The 19,705-nt window shown below is 41.2% G+C and overlaps 1 protein-coding gene across 1 annotated transcript in view; it reads right to left on the minus strand.

Moving 5' to 3' along the window:
- AGBL4 (AGBL carboxypeptidase 4) overlaps positions 1–19,705 on the minus strand; it is a 1,392,624-nt gene that overhangs the window by 1,297,781 nt on the left and 75,138 nt on the right. Inside the window, exon 3 of the mRNA XM_005284894.5 lies at positions 11,533–11,657. Within this exon, the coding sequence (XP_005284951.2) occupies positions 11,533–11,657 (125 nt within the window). The remainder of the gene's footprint in view (positions 1–11,532; positions 11,658–19,705) is intronic.

A 19,705-nucleotide genomic window follows, 5' to 3' on the forward strand; every position in this document is an offset into this window, starting at 1 on the left:
GATTGCATCATTCATTGTTTTGCCTAAAAAGCAAGTCCTGTCCAAACCCAGTCATAGATTTATTCATAGATCCAGTCAAAGATGTATTTATAGTCATTTCTGGTTTAAATTGAGATCCCTTCCCTTTATAACTCACTTATACTCCACCATTCCCAAGTCAAGGGTCGTATATACTGACCCAATAGCATATCTTGAAAACTAGAGCCAATCAACAATTTTAAGCATCATTTTCATTCTCAGTGACCCAGAATTAGTAAAGTTTGACTACATTTATTTCAGAAGCATTTTGGCTGTAGAGCAGTGTCCCCTGATGCCTCAGGCAGATTGCTAACATAAATCTGTCACAGTTTTGGTGAAGAATTGTGGAGTGAGGGGCCCTGCGGAGTGCCCAACTGATCTGTCCTTGGTATTTCATGTTTGCTCTGTCTGGCATGGTTGGGATTTCATGTTGAAGATTTTATGCTTAAAGGTGTGCCCCACCCTCAGTCGTAGCATGATTGAGAACCGGAGGGAGGTTTAGCATTCCTCTCTCCACCCTGGTCGGTGGGGGGAAGGGTGCAGGTGGATCTACCCCTGGCCATATAAGTGCCGGGCAACAGGAGAAAAATTTAAAAATCCTCACTCCAAGCAACAACAACAAAAAAATCCTAGGTGCATACACCCTCAGCCGTAGCTGAGTATAAAAAAAAAAAAACAAAAAAAAAAACTTAGGGTTTCTCACTCTGCCCGGGAAGGGCTTTCTATTTGGTGTATGGACCCTCGGTGGTAGTAAACCGAGTAATACGGAGGGTGGCTTAGTGCCCCTCCCTCTGGCCCAGGGGGGGTGAACATTATAAGCCCCGCTCCCGGTATGGACAACATGAAATCTCAAGTAATTAAAAAAACCTTAAGAGTAGTACTAACGGATTGTAATAACATGTTAAAAAAACAAAAGGGTACAACTGCGGACTCGCAATGGGCAATGGCATCAAAGATGGGTTCAAGGCTGGACGCAAAGGCATTAGGGGGCGTGGAGACGGAAGTCCAGCTGCCCGGCCTGGTGGGGTCCTGGGAGGCTGGTGAACTGGATGCCCGTGCTGCAGGAGAGGCAGCAAAAAGGAACTGAACTCTGTTGCCTCTTTCAAAGGGGGGTGAGGTATCTAAGCGCCTAGATACCAAATACACCCCCTACCACATCCTTTTTGGTCGTCCCATAATGTGGGGTAATCTGTAAAAATAAAAATTACTTGTCAATTCACCAAACGGTCGGTATATTGCCCAGCTGGGGAAAAAAGCTCTGTAAAACTCGCAAAGCCATAAAGGCCCCTTTAAATTAAAAAAAGCCCAAATGCAAAAAAATCGTCGTTAAAAACGTCCAAAAATGGCAAATTAAAAACAAGATAATGTTGCAAAAACTAAAAAAGCAACCCACACCCTAAATGCTAAGTGGGTGGGTCCGTACTCCATTGTAAACTGCATCTCCCCGGTAGTGTACCAGCTTCAGTTACCTGATAAACTAAAATGGGTGCATGCCAATCAACTCAAAACATATGTTTCTCTCTAGGTGTCTGGTTATGGCGTCGTAGGCCTTGGTTGCGAACCAGCCACCTGCCTGGACCATCCAGGTTTCTATCTGCCCATAAAATTATCTAAATAATTACAATTATAAAAAAATACTTCCAAAGGTTCTCCATGATTCAAGCTGCCAATAGGGCCCAAGCCACAGTATGGCGCAAGGCTTAAAAAAAAGCGCCTTAAAGACAATGCATAGTCCCACCATAGGGCCACAGCAAAATACCTGGTGGGTGGCCCCGAACCTCCCTTAAATCCCCCAAAAAACCAAACCCTATTCCTCATGTGGTGGCCTAAAGCAAAATAAAAGGCCCTTTGCCAAGCAATAGGAGTCCCAAATCCCTAAACGCAATACTGTTGTTGCAACCTCCTAAACCAGGCAAACAACATCCATAACAAAAGCCAAAAGGGGCTGTAACAAACCCACTAATAATTTTGATCCATGCCTCAGTTTCCCCAATAGGAGCATTCGTGTTGTTCTCTCTTTCTCTTTTGTTTTGTTCACAAAATAGGCAGTAATAGCAAAAGCCCCAAAACACCTTAAACAAAAGTGGTAAAACTGCTCTTGCTGCTTCAAGCCTGCAAAATTCGTCAAAATAAAACAAACAATGTATGTATAGTGGCACATATCTATAAAAATCCTTGGGTTTCCAATGTTTTTGGCCTCCCTTGTTAATTCTACCACAGTTCAAAGTTGGCCATGATAAAAAAAAAAAAAAAAGGTCAATCATCCATTGGCGGGGGGTAATTGTGGTACGTCATCATAAAAAAATGTTCTCAGGGTGTGCGAGGATGACACAATCATCAGCATTCTGAAGATCGGTAATGGACATCCTGAAGACTTTAGATTTCAAGCGGAGACGTCAAAGATTAAAGAGCCACCCATCCATTCTATATTGAATGTCAACTCCATTGGAGAGGTGATCTTTAACGAGGACGAAAATGACTGCTAAATAGATGGAAAACAGGGTTAGGGCAATAACGCATCTTTGCTTAACCCTAGTTTTGATGATGAAAGGTTCTGTCTCAAGGCCATTATAGAGAAATGTGGCAGTCATCTGATCATAGAGAAGCCTTAGGACCTTAATAAATTTTGGAGGGCAGCCAAATCTGGCCAGCACCTTTCACAAGACTTCGCAATTGACAGAGTCAAAGGCCTTTGTCACATCGATGAAAGCCATGTTCAGGTCCTGATTTTGCTCGCGAGTCTTTTCATGGATTTGGTGGGCAACGAAGATCATGTCAGTTGTCCTGCGGGATGGTCTAAAACCACACTGAGATTCTGGCAGTATTGCCTCAGCAAGGAGAATAGAGGATACAGGCAAGAATCTTCCCTGCTGTAGCTAGCAAGGCAATGCCTCGATAGTTTCCACACTCCGACATATCTCCTTTCTTAAAGATTGTAACAATGTTAGTGTTTCTCAAGTCTTCTGGAATCTTCTCATTACACCAGATATGAAGAAAAGGTTTGTGGAGCTTCCTTGCCATTTCTTCACCTCCAAACTTGTAGACTTCAGCTGGTATGCCATCTGGCCCTGCTGCCTTGTTGTTCTTAGTTTGCATAATGGGTTGTGTTACTTCAAGGATGGGGGGGGGGGAAAGGGGGTGAGCAAGGAGGGGTAGCGGGAGTCAGCAAGAAATTCTCTTTTATGTCGTTGAGGTATAGATTCAATAGTGGCATCAGAGACAGTTGACGGTTCAGGAGTAACTCAAAATGCTCCTTCCATCTGGCTTTGCTGTCCTTAAAATACATTGACCCATCTTGGGCTCGGTGTGATGTGGGTCCATGGGAGCATGGACCGTAAATGGCCCTTATTGCCTGAAAGCAACTCCTCATGTCATGTTTATCAGCATAAATCTCAATCTCCTTGGCCTTTTCTCAACACCGCTTATTTTTGATGTCACGGATTCTCCTTTGGGCTTCAGCCTTGAGTTGCTCGTATGACTCTTTCTTCTGCTGGTGTGATATGTCATTTTGCCACATGCGATGAGCTTCTCTTTTCCGGTCAAGCAGGGCCTGAATCTCAGCATCATTCTTATCAAACCAATCTTGGTGATGGCGGGTGATATAGCCAATGGACTCAACACATGCCGAGAGAATGGCAGTCTTTAATCGCTTCCAGAAATGTTCATTATCATCATCAGCTGTAGGCATAGTGTCAAACTTCTCTTGGAGACACTGCTGAAGTTTCTCCTGAGTCACTATATCTTAAAGGGACTTGATGTTGAATTTCTTTTGTACTGATTTTGCCTGCTTGTGATACCTTGAGGCAATCTGGAAATTCATGATTGATCTAACAAGGCGATGGTCTGTCCAACAATCATCGGTTCCATGCATGGCCTTCGTGATGAAGACATCCTTCCGATCTCGAGCTCTAACAATAACATAGTCAAGAATGTGCCAATGCCTGGAGTGAGGGTGTCTCCCGGTGGTCTTATACTTCTCACTTTGTCTAAAGAGGGTGTCCGTGATGATCAGGCCACATTCTAGGAATTTGCTCAAGAGGAGGATGCCATTGGAGTTAGTCTTTCCTACTCCTTCTTTTCCGATAGTGCCATTCCAGAGATCTGACTCCTGCCCGACTCTAGCGTTAAAATCTGAGAATGATCTTGTCCTCCTTGGGAATGTTGGTCAAGACTCTGCCAAGATCTGTATAGAATTGTTCCTTGATATCTTTGATAGAATCAAGTGTTGGGGCGTACACACTGATAGCAGCAGCAGCATCTCCCTGGTGATCTAGTGCTTAGGATTCAGCGCTTTCACCGCCATGGCCCGGGTTCGATTCCTGGTCAGGGAACAGAGCTCTTCAATTTTAAGGCAACTATCATATGGGTCACTCACCAGCATCGGTTTGTGGCATGCCGTACACAGTTTGACACCCTGGGACAGAGGCATACCCCAATGGCCAGAGCAGGCTAGCCCTGCAAGATGAGGAACATAGACTAACTACACTACACTACTTAACTATGTTAACTTAATTCTAATAGTAACTATTTACAATTTATTTTACAGAGAAGTCCACTGAGAAGCAACACTTGTGAAACGCAATGAGACAAGCAACGTTTCAGCAACCATCAAAGGCAGTAAGAAGGAACTGAGGGGGTGGTGGGGTGGCAAGACCCTATATACCATGCCATGAGGGTGCAACTCCAGGGGGCCCCAAAGTTGACCCAACAGTTACCACTGAGGGAAAAACTTTCCAACAGCGGTGCGCGCAGTGTGCACATACTTACATTGGAATGGACATGAACAAGCACTTGAAGAACTATTTTTTTCCTGCAGATATAACTAATTACACTGCACTCTCCAAGGTCAAGAGAATAAATGAATATTGTTAAAAATCAGAGACATTAATGATTTTTTTAAATTACAAAAAAGATTACAGGAAGGCTAAGGATCTACCAGTACTAGCTCCCTGCATTCATAACAAATTGATCATGTGCCCACCTATCCTATAAATGGTCCCTGTTTCATATTCTGACGGATGGTGAGCCAGCCATCTCTCTCTATACATATACTGTATTTTATAGAGCGACTGAAAGAGCATGCTGAGAAGAAATTCTTCCTGATGCAACATTTGGGTCTTGAGCTGACTTTTATAGAATTAATGGAAAGAATCGCAGTGTCATAAATGAGAGCTGGATTGGACATCTGATCAATTTTAACCCTGTGTTGGTTAATAAAAGTGACTATAGGCTAGCATCTAATGCCATTTATACCATCAAACACTATTAGCACCTGTCTATTCTTTTCCTCTGGCCCAGTAAGGTGTATTGTATCAGTACTTCTGGGGGCACATAATTCCAAATACTAATTTCTTACTCTCTGATGGGGAAAAAAAGCTCTTCCAGATAATGGTAATTTTATGTCTTGTGTACAAAGATCATCCTATAATCAGGGCCATAATTTGGAGGAACTGTTGCCCTATTTCTGCAGAACAATGTGAACAGAAAACTTGCAGGGAAATGCTTTGCAGTTTCCAAGCTATTTTCTTTTGCAGCAGGTTTGTTTGTTTTTAAATTAGATACGACACTTATGATCATCAGAGATGAGCCAAGATAGTAAGGAAAACTTTGGGTACTTACAAGAGTTCATGGTATCTGCAGGCCCATTGATATAAGCCAAAGAACTTGACACCCACTGACATTTCAAACATACTATTCTGCAATGGGGGAATTTTCATAAATTTTTGAAACTCTTCCACATCAAGAACAGATATTCATGGAATGATTTCACAGCATTGGCAAACACCTATGGGTTAATTCTCCTTTCTAATCCCAGTGAAAATACTGCTTTTGAATATGGATTTCTCATCATGGAACAATTATTCAGAGTATCCACATGTGCAGCAGTTATTTTGGTGATACATAACATGGCTACCCCCCCCCCCCCCCCGATAGTAGATAATGTTTTCACCCCCTATCGCTTCTTGGCTCTCTATGAGCTGAGGGGTGAAAACATTATCTACTATCAGAGGGATAGCCGTGTTAGTCTGGATCTGTAAAAAGTGACAAAGAGTCCTGTGGCACCTTATAGACCGGGGTCAGCAACATTCGGCACGCGGCTCGCCAGGGTAAGCACCCTGGCGGGCCGGGCCAGTTTTATTTACCTGCTGGCGCAGCAAGTTCGGTCGATCGCGGCCTCCACTGGCCGCGGTTCGCCGTCCCGGGCCAATGGGGGCGGCGGAAGCCGCGGCCAGCACATCGCTCGCCCCCGCTGCTTCTTGCCGCCCCCATTGGCCCGGGACGGCAAACCGCGGCCAGTGGAGGCCGCAATCGACCGAACCTGCCGCGTCAGCAGGTAAATAAAACTGGCCCGGCCCGCCAGGGTGCTTACCCTGGCGAGCCACATGCCGAATGTTGCCAACCCCGTTATAGACCAACATCTGATGTAGTGGGTATTCACCCACGAAAGTTTATGCTCCAATACATCTGTTAGTCTATAAGGTGCCACAGGACTCTTTGTCGCTATGTGTAATATGTATGTAATGTGACCACAGTTTATTACTTATCATAACCCTCTTGCTGTTATCTTGTACTCCTCTGTCTGCTTGTTGTATTCAACTGTTATCTGTCATCATATTCTTAGATAGTCAAGACAGGGTCCATTGTGCATTACATTACCTAGCACAATGAGAGTCAATTCTCTGATTGCAGTCTCTGGGTGCTAGCACAATACAAATAATAATTTTCAACTGTAAAAATCTTCCAATTCACATGTAACAGAATAATTTGTTAATTTATAAAATATACATTTAACTTCTTTGTTCCATTTCTCAGGTGGATACACATTTCTTGCTGATGCTTTCAAAGGCAAGCCATCTTAGAAGTGAGCCTGGATCTGATGCAATAAGTACATTACTGATACATACTTAAAATATAATCTGGGTGTTACACTTGATCCAATTTGAGGTTCCATAGAGAAAAAAATTAGTAAAATTATGGATGATGTTGTGAATGCCACAGCTGAAATTAATGGGAAACAAACCTGGCCCAGTAAAGAATGTTATCTAGAAATAGTCAGCAGCCTTTGACACATATAATTAGAGAAATTGGAGGCTTTGCCCATGGGACCATGTGTTCCACAGCAAATCCCATTTCCTTCATTCTCTTTCATCGTTATTGTAAGTGTAATCATTGCATGATTATAGTCCTTATGCATAACATATCCATTTATTTTTGTACTTTCGAATATTGACGTTAATTGAATTCACTTGAGCAAATGTGTAAAGAAATTCACTGTTCAGATCTTATCACTGATAGAGGACCGCCTGATCTAGGAGTCTGAAACCGTACACTGAAGACCAAAAAGGTCAAATTCTAGATCATATAGATGTTAGCTGCCTTTGCACATGCCAGTTCTTTATTCACATAAATATAACCTTTTAACTATTTCTTTTCATTATTCTTGGTTAAAAATGAATAAAATCAAGTCGACAATATAAAACAAATAATGTACAAAATCAAAGTTGAGGTGAGAAAGTAGAGCTTATTACATAGCCTTCAAGCAAAACAAAATATTGAAATCTCAGAAATATTAACAAGCCAATAAAATATACTTATCATAAAAATATACCAAGAATAATTAGGGCTAGTGCTCTGACTGCCATGAAAGAGATCTGTGTTCAATTTTCTTTCCTGGGACTGGGAGAAATCAGCCCTGTCACATGGCCATCACACAACATATACATAATGGGAGGAAGGAAGCTATAATTTTGAAAGAGACCGATGGGTGACAGTAGACAGCAAATTAGGCACAAGTTTCCATAGTGATGTAGCAGGAAAAGGTGACCATTGCAGTTTTGGGCTGTATATTCTGAGGCATCAAGGAACAGGGAGTCTACAGTCCTTTCTCTAGGTAATGGAAATATCATCATACTTGGAATACTCCATTCAGCTCTGGGCTCCACATTACCAAAGACATACTGAGGAAGTCCAAAGAAGAGGGATAAAAAATTCAGAGAGCTGGAAGGATTCACTTATGAAAAACCAAGGCTGAATATCAGGGAACACCTCTTGTCGGAGAGATAAGAGGCTATGGAATGTCTCTAGACATTAATGGTGGAAGCCTCATCATTTGAGACACTTTAAATAGGATTGTACAAAAAAAATAGAAAATGTACTCCAGGGAACAATCCTACATTGACAGTGAGATGGACTGATAACCTAATAGGTCTCTCTTTTCCATCTTCTATGATTCCATTCACCATCCTCAGTATTATGAATGTAGGGGGGGGAAGCAGCATACTGTTAAAACTAAATTATTGTCTAATGCTAGAGCAGAAGAAACAAAACAAAAAAGTGTATAGCACAACCAAAGGTTCCTAATGCTTGTATGACTGTTGTCTTTGTACCATGGTATCTTATTACTTTAACTCTCTTTCAAGTTGTTTTACCTTTTTTAATCACTTGTCCCTATTGTGTGTCAATGAGCAGTAGTTTGGTGCAACAGGAGAAAAACAGGATTGATGAATTGTGAGAAACAGTCAGATAATGAAAGATTGTGTCTTGTTTTCTCATGGTAGTCTTGAAATGCAATTAATTTCTTTGTGAACAGGGACTTCACACAGTACATGATATCAGACAAGTCTGAAGAGGTTTTAATAACAAGCAAACAAAGGGCCTGAAAAAATAATGTCTAGTGAACAGACTTTCAAGTCCAAGTAAACTAAGTGATTCAAATCAAGAATTTAAAGAACCTTAAAATAAAGAAGACCAACCTTAAATGGTCAAGACACTCCATCAGATTTCCTCCCTAACTGGCTGAAACCTGATCAACAATATTTAAATGTGTAGATTTGCTTTCCTCTCACACGTTCTTTGTACTGAATCAGTAATAAATGTAATGTCACATAAGAATATTTAATGCTAGGACTAAACTGAGAATTACTTTTAGACAGAAGTATTGGGATGCTTACTTTCCATAGATTTTTACAAATATATTGTTTAAAAAACTAGTTTGTGTGTTCTATGATACACTGAACCATATGTTCTTTGCTTTTCTCATTTCCTAATAAAACAAAAGAAAATAATCAAAAAGCACAAACCAGGTTATACAGTATGTTTGATGTACCAATTTTTAAACATTCATTTAATATAGCTGGGCTGCAAAGACTAATACTGCTTATGTCCCCTAGTACGAAGCTCTAAATAAGGTTCCAGACTAGATTACATTCATGCAGGTCTCATTTTAACGGAAATTGGAGAGATGAAAAAAGATTATAGGAAGACACATTATAAAAACAGACCTCACAAGTCAAACTTAATAGTGAAACCATTCTCTTTCATGTAGACAACTGTGAAAACAAATATCCTGTAAGCTCTAGATATATATATTGTATCTTTCCACCAGATCTCTCTGCCTCCTTGAGACAGATTCCCATTCATCTCATGACTATATAATTTGATCATAGTTGACTAAGGCACAGCAGGGAGAAAGGGCTGATAAAGTATCAAGCTCCAGGAAGTCAGATAAACAATTTCATGATTTCTAGTTGTAACAAGGATGGGATAGTGGTGAATATAAAAGATATTACCCCAATAAGAATACAAATATCAAGCTTGTGCAAATGTTTTCCTTCTCTGACTAAATAAACTACTTTCCATTAACTGAAAATTATGCTGATTATGATAAATTCCTTGAGACAGAATGTCAGGATAAAACACAAAGAATGGCACATGACAAGTGGAATGAAAGCTTTGTAGATTTGTCAATATAAAAGTTGGTATTTTTTTTTTAATTTAACGCAACTGATAAAGTGAAGAATAAGAAGTTAGTTTTTTGTACTAAACACTTTTAATGAAAAAGAACATTTCTAACATCTAACTTATTTCATGCTTAGAGACCAGCTCCTTTTTTTCTATGGTTCATTCCTGCATAATACTTTTCACTTTCTAAAAGGTGCTAAAACAATATCTACTTGTAACTCTACCTTGCTGTCCCAACTGTGCTGCTGGCTTGAGTCCCAATAGTTGAATGATTATAACTATGTTCATTCTGTTTTGGATTCTTTTTCAAGTACTATACAAGTATTGTTTACTTTGTATATATGTTAACAAAATAATATTGTGATAGAGTGTTTGGAGGGCCAGGTGGCCTTGTGGTTAGTGCACCTGACCTCCAACCCCTTGTCTTGCTGTCAGAGAGGGCAGTAACAATGGCTGGCTCCTGCCCCCAGGCCAACAGCGTTTGGGTCTCCCACTGTGTCTGGACCTTTGCTCTTAAGTGGGGCATGGTAGGGGAACCTAGGCCTTCCCTCTCTACTGGGCCTAAATTTGCCATTCTGGGCTACTTCCTACATATGTGCTCCTTCAGTTTGGGGGTATGGTCCCTATAGTTAGGACCCTTCCAAATTCACAGCCGTGAAAAATGTGTCAGACTGTGACATCAGCCCTCCCCCATGAAATCTAGCTATTGGAGGGGAGGGAGAGAGGCAGGGCTGGGGGTGCCCCAGCTGGGGGCTTCTACCATGCACTGAGCTCCAGCTGATAGCCCTGGCCTGGCTAGGGAGGGACAGGACTTCCTCTTCCCCTGCACAGCTGCTCTTGGGAGGAGATCAGACCCAACTCTGGGTACTTCCCCTGGCCGTAGGAAGCTCTGCGACCGCGCTGCAGAAGTGAGAGTGTCCCTGAAGCCAGGGAGGTACCCAGAGGTGGACCTGATCTCCTCTACCCCCTCCCTTCTCCCCCCCCCCACTCCAAGGGCAGCCATGCGGGGGAAGAGGAAGTCCTGTCCCTCCCCCCAGCCTGGCCGGGACTAGCAGCTAGGAGCCCCTGGCTGGGGTGCTCCCAGAAGCACAGGGGAGATCAGACCCACATCCCCATCTGGGAACTTCTCCCAGCTGCAGGAAGGCAGTGCAGAAGCGAGGGTGACCATCCTGCAAACCCCTTACAACAACTTTGTGACAGCTCCCACATGATCCCCTTTTGGGTCAGGACCCCCATGATTACAACACTATGAAATTTCAAATGTAAACATCTTAAAATGTGAAATTGACCAAAATAAACCATGCATTTGGTGGGGCCCTAACTAAATAGTCAATAGCATCACAAACAAAGTCCTAATGAGCAGGGCCCTCCAAGACAAGCTGTTTCTCAAACTGGGTTGTGGTTGGAGAAGGCACTGCTTGGGAGCCTTACCCACTATCTTGTCCCCTCTCAGGCTCCACCTTCTGACTGGCTTCCTGGAGAAGGATTCTTCTCTTTTACAGTCTGTTCATTACTCCTTGCCCGACCTCCTGAATTTGTTTTAACCTGCTCCTCCAGCTGCAGTGGGCTGGGCAGGCCTCTAGGGGCGGGGCTACCTGGGCCCAATATTGCCTTTTAACTCCTGCAGGCCCACTCTGGGGTTTGCATAAACAATCACAAACATATACTAGTTATTATTGTACTGTGGCAATTTTTACACTCTGGCTAGTGTATTGGTATCTCTCTCCAACTTAAGTAATTGTGAACTAATCATACTATTTAACTTGAACTTACCTGTGACTCTTTCACATTTTCAACAGTGAAGTTGAACCAAACTCGAAAGCGTGGGTTACAGGTATCCGGCCTAATGAACAGGTCATACTCAAACTCTGTGATGTGATCCACACGTCCAAGGTTACCTGCCAGAGGATTATGAAATGCAGCAGTTTAACGAATGGCTGATAAACCCTAGCCCAACAACTACACAGAATGGTATTTAAAATGCATGACTATGACTGGCTAAAACCAGTCACATGATTATAAGGTTAATTAGCACTATAACACAGTTCAGAACTTTTTTCAAGCAAATGTCTTTAAACTCATGAAGAAAAATACACAAATAGGCCAAGCACATTTAAATAAGTCAATACAGAAAAAAAAAAAACCACCAATAAGGACTTTTATAATTCACTCCTAATTAATTTTTGTCCTCTTTGACCTTTGATTCTTTCTGTGAATGTTGTCCCATCATCCCTTCTGTTACTCAAAATCCCCTCTTTGCTTACACGATCTCTTTGCCACTCCCACTCCCTGCTTATAGGGATTTCTTTCTTCCGTGTGCTGCTAATGTTTAGGAATACCTACTTAAAAACAGTGCCAAAAATTCTATTGCTCCCCCTATTGGCTGATTTTCAGGACTTCCCGGTTTTCCTACAGATGCTCAAGGCCCTCTCTCCTAAAACACGAGGCTATGGGGTTTAGCTTGGGCCCCTCCTGGTTAGTTTTGTGATATAATATTGAAAAAATCAGTCAGAAACTACTTTGCTCCCTCTGGCACTTTTCAGTATAAAATGAAAGCAAGCAACAAATCAGGCCATAGTGGAGAAAGGAGTTGAGTTCAGTGCTGGAGAAATTTGGAAAAGTGCTTTTAAATGGTTAAACTGGCTTTTTTCTTTTGAAGTACTGCAGTGAGTTTCAAAGACACATGGCTTGTCTGTCTACCTAATTTATACCCTACAAAATGAAAGGCGTTACGTTTTTACTGTTCACACCCAACTAATCAAATTTTGTATTTAATAAAATAAGCCCACATCTTTGCTCTCAAAGCTGATGTAAAATGTTAATTATGAAAGTATTGCTACATGTTTGGACCCATTCTTTTATTAATTCAGATATAGTTTCAGATATTTGGGGCAAGATTACCAAATCCTTATTCACACAGAGTCTAAACTTCCTCTTCAGGCAGTCCCATTTAAGGCAGTGGGATGACTTGTGGAGTAAAGTGCTGCTTAACATTAGTAATGGTATTAAAATCTGGTTTACGGTTTGTTTTTTGGGGGAGGGGATAATTTGTATTTTGGAAACCAAAAGATATTTCAGCTGTGTACTTCATCGATGTACTTATAGACCCTTCTGCATAATCTTAAATTGGTGCTGTTGCGGACTTCAATTGCACAATGAACATTTTTATCTTCCATATCTGGAAACTTTCTCCCTTTCCTGCCTTGCCCAATCCAGACTTTTTACAGCAAAATTATCTTAGCTGAATCTCATTTTACAGACAAGCCTAAATGATAAATCCAAAATATAAATATAAAGAATTTGGAATATATTTTGTAACTATGAGATCTGACAAATACAAATAACTTAATCCACCTGACTTTTGGTTAACTCCTTCCCCATCCCTTGTCTGCATGCTGTCTTCCCTAGGCCCTGATTCTGCCACTGTTACTCATGTTTAGTACCTTAATGTCACTGGAACTATTCATGGAGTAAGCCACTACACACTCAACCTCCATGAATTTATCTAGTTCTCTTTTAAACCCTGTTATAGTCCTAGCCTTCACAACCTCCTCAGACAAGGAGTTCCACAGGTTGACTGTGCGCTGTGTGAAGAACTTCCTTTTATTTGTTTTAAACCTGCTGCCCATTAATTTCATTTGGTGGCCCTTAGTTCTTATATTATGGGAACAAGTAAATAACTTATTCTTATTCACTTTCTCCACACCACTCATGATTTTACATACCTCTATCACATCCCCCCTTAGTCTCCTCTTTTCCAATCTGAAAAGTCCTAGCCTCTTTAATCTCTCCTCCTAAGGGACCCGTTCCAAACCCCTAATCATTTTAGTTGCCTTTCTCTGAACCTTTTTTAATGCCAGAATATCTTTTTTTGAGATGAGAAGACCACATCTGTATGCAGTATTCAAGATGTGGGCGTGCCATGGATTTATATAAGGGCAATAAGATGCCCTTCTCTGTCTTATTCTCTATCCCTTTTTTAATGATTCCTAACATCCTGTTTGCATTTTTGGCAAGAGCTGGGAGGTAGGCGGAGGAGTGGGGACATGGCACGCTCATGGGAGGAGGCAGAGGTGAGGTGAGGTGGGGGGGTGGGGAGAGAAGCTTGGCTGCTGGTGGGTGCAGAGCACCCACTAATTTTTTCCCCGTGGCTGCTCCAGCCCTGGAGCACCCACGGAGTCGGCGCTGATGCACTGAACCACAACCACCTTCAACCTGGACCCCCCTGCAGAGTTCCATTACCTTTGCACCCAAAACCTCCAACAACCTCTGTGCATCCAGATCCCCTCCGCACCCAGATCCCCCACTGAGCTGCCCACATCCAGATTGCCCCACACAGAACCCTCTCAACCCACACCTGGATTCCCCCATACTAAGTCCCTCCACACTTGGATCCTGCCTTGCTGAGCCTGCCTCCCACACCTCGTTCATCTGGCCTGGAGGGGCAGGGCCCTGGGGTGTTTCTGGGGCAGGCCCGGTCCTTGTGCTGTATCAGGGTGGAATGCAGCCTCACCGCTCAGTCTGTGTCCCAGAAGGGTTGGTGGAGCTGCACAGTGATCTCCCATTTCTGTGCAGCCAGTGGCCTGTGCTCTCCAACGCCATGCTAGAGCCTCCACATTTATTTGTCAAATAAAATTTGCAGAACTTTAAAATATTTTGTGCAGAATTTTTAATTTTTTCGGTGCAGAATGCTCTCAGGAGTAGCTAGTGCACTCATCAGTATCAGATCTAGCTAGCAATTTAATCACTTGTTCACTCTATACCTAGGTCTCTTCCAAGATTACTGCTTTCCAAGTTTCTCAAGGTCACTGAATATTTGTGTGGAAGATTATCTTCCCACAGAAGTTTTCATTTTTTTTTTCCCTCTAGCGTAGGTTCCTTTGTATTATTTCTCTGTTCTCACAGGTATCTGCAACTCCTTCCAGTTCCGTATTATTTGTGCATTTCATTAACATGCTATTTCTTCCAGATCATTAAGATGCTAAATAAGGCAGTACCCAACACCATATACTTTTATTAACCTACTCAACATGTTCCCCACACACAGAAGGCTGATGCTTATAGTCAATGTATCCTTTGCTTACACTCTATCAATTTCAACCCAATTTCAACCCACATGACAGTGCCCCTAACCAAAGTGGACGTTTTTGTTAAAAATAAAAAAGGGTTAGAATTGCACAAGCATAAAAAAATACTTCCACATATTAAGAGATAGTTTCTAGTGTTCAGTGGGTGTCACTGAAAAATGCTTCTTGACATCAAAGAGAAAGGACTTGAGCAACTACTACACCAAACTCATAATAAAAGTTATGAATGTTACAGTGCTGCCTTCATATTGCTGAAGTCAAGGGATTACATTTTTTATCTCAATGTACCGGAATATATGCCCCAGTACCACAAAAAAACAGTGATTTACACTGAAAGGTGTGGAACTATTAAGCAACAATTAAACATTGATTACATGATGAAGATATGATGCTACATATCCATCTTATGGTGAAGAACAAATAGAATTATTTTACATTCAAAATAAGCATCTACTATACTAAAAGGCAGCTTTTTCAATTTATATTCATGTTACTTTTTGAATATATAGGGAAAGTGGGTGGCTTTCCCTTAATTTGGTCTTTGGAGGAAGCAGTTAAAAATGTAACATGGAGAAAGAAATAGTTTATCTAATTAGTGATTAAAAAGCAGCTACATATTGAAATTTGTTCTTGTGTCACATAAATCCTTGTGCATTGAGATAATACAAACCTTACTTTTTACTTTTTTTTTTTTTACACAATAAACTAGATGAATTAGCTACTTTTTATGCTTTTATGATAGTCAATTCAAGAGAAAGGTGGAGAGTGTCAGTTCTGTGTGGTGCCACCATTATGTTTCATACACAAATAAACTGAAGTCAAATAGCTAACTACAACTATTCAGGGACTTTTACTATCTCCATATTTGATTTCTGTGTACATTTCTACTCTCCACTAATTTCTGCCTTCTGCTTATAACAATTTTGCTTAGATAATTTTCTTTTCTTTTTTAAAATCAGGCATTTGAGACCACTCCCAATTCACATAACAAATTCTAAGGAGAAGTCAATATTGTTGCAATGTATGGCTAAGTACTGTACTGCACTAAGGGCTTCCACCTGCCTCCATTGGAATCAATGAGAGCACCACCACTGACTTCCATGAGTGCAGTGTCTGGCCCTAAGCAACTATGTAAGACTTTAAAGCTATCACAATATATTTCCACAGTAATTGTAACTTTTATGAGTTAGCCCTGCAGAACATAGAGTATGTCAATGATGTACATTTTATTTAAAGTATATATAAGATAAAGAACTGATCTGTGGAGTTTAAAAGAAAAACCACAATGAGTGACAGGACTGGTACATGTTTAAACTCAAGCACATTGGTATTCAACTTTCCTACAGTGCAGTTTCCTACAGTTTTTTTTATGGCACAGGTGCAATGCTGGATGTGAAGGAAACAGAATTTTATGAAACAATATGAATTAGTTCTCCTATGCACTCTTAAATAACTTGATTTTTGTTTTTATTATGATTTTACTTTTGAGAAGAACTACAACAGATCTCTCTAATCTTCTAGGATGATGTGAACAAATCAGACTCCCAAATGTCTATAAAGATAAACTCACTTTTTCTTAGCCCTGGAGGTTGTTTTTAAAACATTCTCAGTTCCTATATATAGTTCTATGCAATATTTACAACAAACAGAATATGTAGACTTTCCCTTGATCATTCAGTCTTACGGTGCTAGTCATACCCTTGTGTAAGAGAACTAAGATAGTAACATAAAGTGCAATATACTCAAAATATGAGTTATTCTAAATGGACCAAAAGTACATTTAAAGTTTCTGGAAAAGTTCACTACATTTATAATAGGCTTAAAAGAAAACCAATATTACTATTTTATTTATTATGCAACATACATTTACTCTTCATAAAATATTGAAGAACATTGCTTCCTACATCAATAAAAAGTATACATTACAGGAAGAAAGAAAACCTATTTAAGAAAATGCTAGCTAGAGTTACTGAGTATGCCAACAATTATCATAAAAATGCAAGAAAAGAAAATATAGATATGTTAAGCAATCCTAAAATCTTCTTAAGCCACACATTGTGCTTTCCTACAGAGAATTTTAAGATGAAAAATAGACCTTGAGGGTCTTAGACAAGCCTGAGGCAATATAAAGAAAAAGGTCAAACACTCTGCTAAAAAGGACCGTTATCTTCAGAACAACAACTTATCAGCCAGCTTGCAGCCCTGCTTATTTACAGTTATTGGTCCCAGAGGAAGTGCACTTCAGCACAGGGCACGATTACTTTGTAATGAGTTTGCCAGAAATGGTAAAGGAAACTAATTTGTAACAATGTGCTGTTCCCTGCACATGAACTTTCTCAGACACTTTTTTGTCCAGCAATGAATAACTAACTTCAGCCCTCCTAATAAGCAGTGAAGACAGAAGTGCACTACAAATGTATGAGTTGCAAACATGAATGTGTTGAAATATCAGTGATTATCCCTCTCAGCTGTCCATTACAGTACTCATGATGACCACCAGTTCCCCTGTGGTGGCTATACAGAATGCAGGTTTCAGGGGGTAGATTTAGGCATGAAAATTAACACCATTTGGAAGAAAATAGTCTGCACCTGTCACAGATTAGCAACAAAAGGTCAAATGCCTCCTTTTACACCTAGAACACTTGCATATTGTATGCCTTGCTTATAGGAGCATAATTTTGGTTTGCTTAATACAGAAAAGTAAGCACCATGGTGAACAGAGGGGGGAAAAGAATTAAACCTTAGCTAAAAGCTATCAATAAATCTATTGTTCAAGATACATATGAATGGAAGTAGCTCAGGCAATCTCTGTCTCTAAAAGAAGTAGTTTTTCAAAAAGAGAATTACACAAAGTGCTCCTCCGTTTTTGTCAATACACTGCCAGGTTTTGAAATACTATTTTTCATCCACACAATAAAAATCTTGACAAGTGAGCAATAGAAAATCACTAATACACTTGCAGCTGCATTTCAATCTATACAAATTCTTTAAACAAAAACAACCAAGGAACAGATTGGCACAATAGAATAGCATATACATCATTTTCATTACTTGAACCTGAGATCAAGATAGCCAAGCTATACTTTCATAGAACCATATTAAAAAAAAAAACAGAGGTAATATATGGAATATAGAATAGTCTCAACTGAATTCTTCCTTAAAGACCACAAAATACATGGAAATGATAATGTAAAATAATTTTATTTATGCATTCTAAGGAAGGGGGAGGAACTTCAGGTACAAAGATCTGCAAAACTTTCTTCTGAAAGGAGTGCATCTAAGAATACCAGTTCATAAATTCCTCTTGGTTTTACATAGAATTTGTAAGAGAGAGCTTGATGAGGAAGAGGTCCAATGTAACTTCTACAGATAACTGGATTTATAACTAGACAAAAAATCATGGATAAGTGACGATGTTTGGAAGCTCTGACTCATGTAATGTATTGTTACCCGATCCACTGCTCACAATACATATCTGTCAAATCAGAATTATCCTTGAAATTTTGAAGCATGTGTCTTGAATAGAAAGAAATGCAAACTGCTACATCTTCATCATAAAAGCACGTACACAATCTTTTGTAATTTTAAGTATACTTTCATTTATACTGTTTATACCAGTAATGCACATATTAACCTATGCAGTACAAAGTGATATCCATACTGCAATTAGATCAATGTTGTGAAAAAATCATCTAAATGCTCTGCAACTGTACAGTATCCCTTGAAAGACCTGAAGCTTCACCTAGAGAAAAAGACGGTTACTCACCGTTGTAACTGTTGTTCTTCGAGATGTGTTGCTCATATCCATTCCATTAGGTGTGCGCGCGCCGCGTGCACGATCGTCGGAAAATTTTCTACCCTAGCAACACCGGCGGGTCGGCTGTGGAGCCCCCTAGAGTGGCGCCTTCATGGCGCTGAATATATACCCCAGCCGACCCGGCGCCCCCTCAGTTCCTTCTTGCCGGCTACTCTGACAGTGGGGAAGGGGGGCGGGTTTGGAATGGATATGAGCAACACATCTCGAAGAACAACAGTTACAACGGTGAGTAACCGTCTTTTCTTCTTCGAGTGCTTGCTCATATCCATTCCATTAGGTGACTCCCAAGCCCAACTTAGGTGGTGGGGTCGGAGTGAGACATTGCTGTGTGCAAAACCGCTGATCCGAAGGCAGCATCGTCCCTGGACTGCTGCACTAGTGCATAGTGAGCTGTAAACGTGTGGACTGATGACCAAACCGCCGCTCTACAAATGTCCTGGATCGGAACTTGCGCCAGGAAAGCAGTCGAGGAAGCTTGGGCCCTCGTGGAGTGGGCGGTGAGGTGCGGTGCTGAGACACCTGCCAGGTCATAGCAAGTCCGGATGCAAGACGTAATCCAGGAGGATAGGCGTTGTGAGGAGACCGGTGAGCCTTTCATTCGGTCGGCCACTGCAACGAAGAGTTGCGTCGTCTTTCTGAAGTGCCTTGTGCAGTCAATATAGAAAGCCAGGGCCCTGCGTACGTCCAGAGAATGCAAACGTTGATCCTGGCGAGTAGCATGTGGTTTAGGATGAAAGACCGGGAGAAATATATCCTGGTTGATATGAAAAGGAGAAACCACCTTAGGGAGAAAGGCAGGATGTGGACGAAGCTGCACTTTATCCTTATGGAAAACCGTGTAAGGGGGCTCGGATGTAAGCGCCCTGAGTTCAGAAACGCGCCTTGCTGAGGTGATGGCTACGAGGAAGGCTGTCTTCCAGGATAGGTACAGAAGCGAACAGGTGGCCAGTGGCTCGAATGGAGGACCTGTGAGCTTGGAGAGAACCAGGTTGAGGTCCCACGTCGGGACGGGTTGACGTTGTTGTGGGTACATCCGGTCTAG

The sequence above is a fragment of the Chrysemys picta genome, chromosome 8 (genome assembly GCF_011386835.1).
Source record: "Chrysemys picta bellii isolate R12L10 chromosome 8, ASM1138683v2, whole genome shotgun sequence".
Lineage (NCBI taxonomy): Eukaryota > Metazoa > Chordata > Testudines > Emydidae > Chrysemys > Chrysemys picta.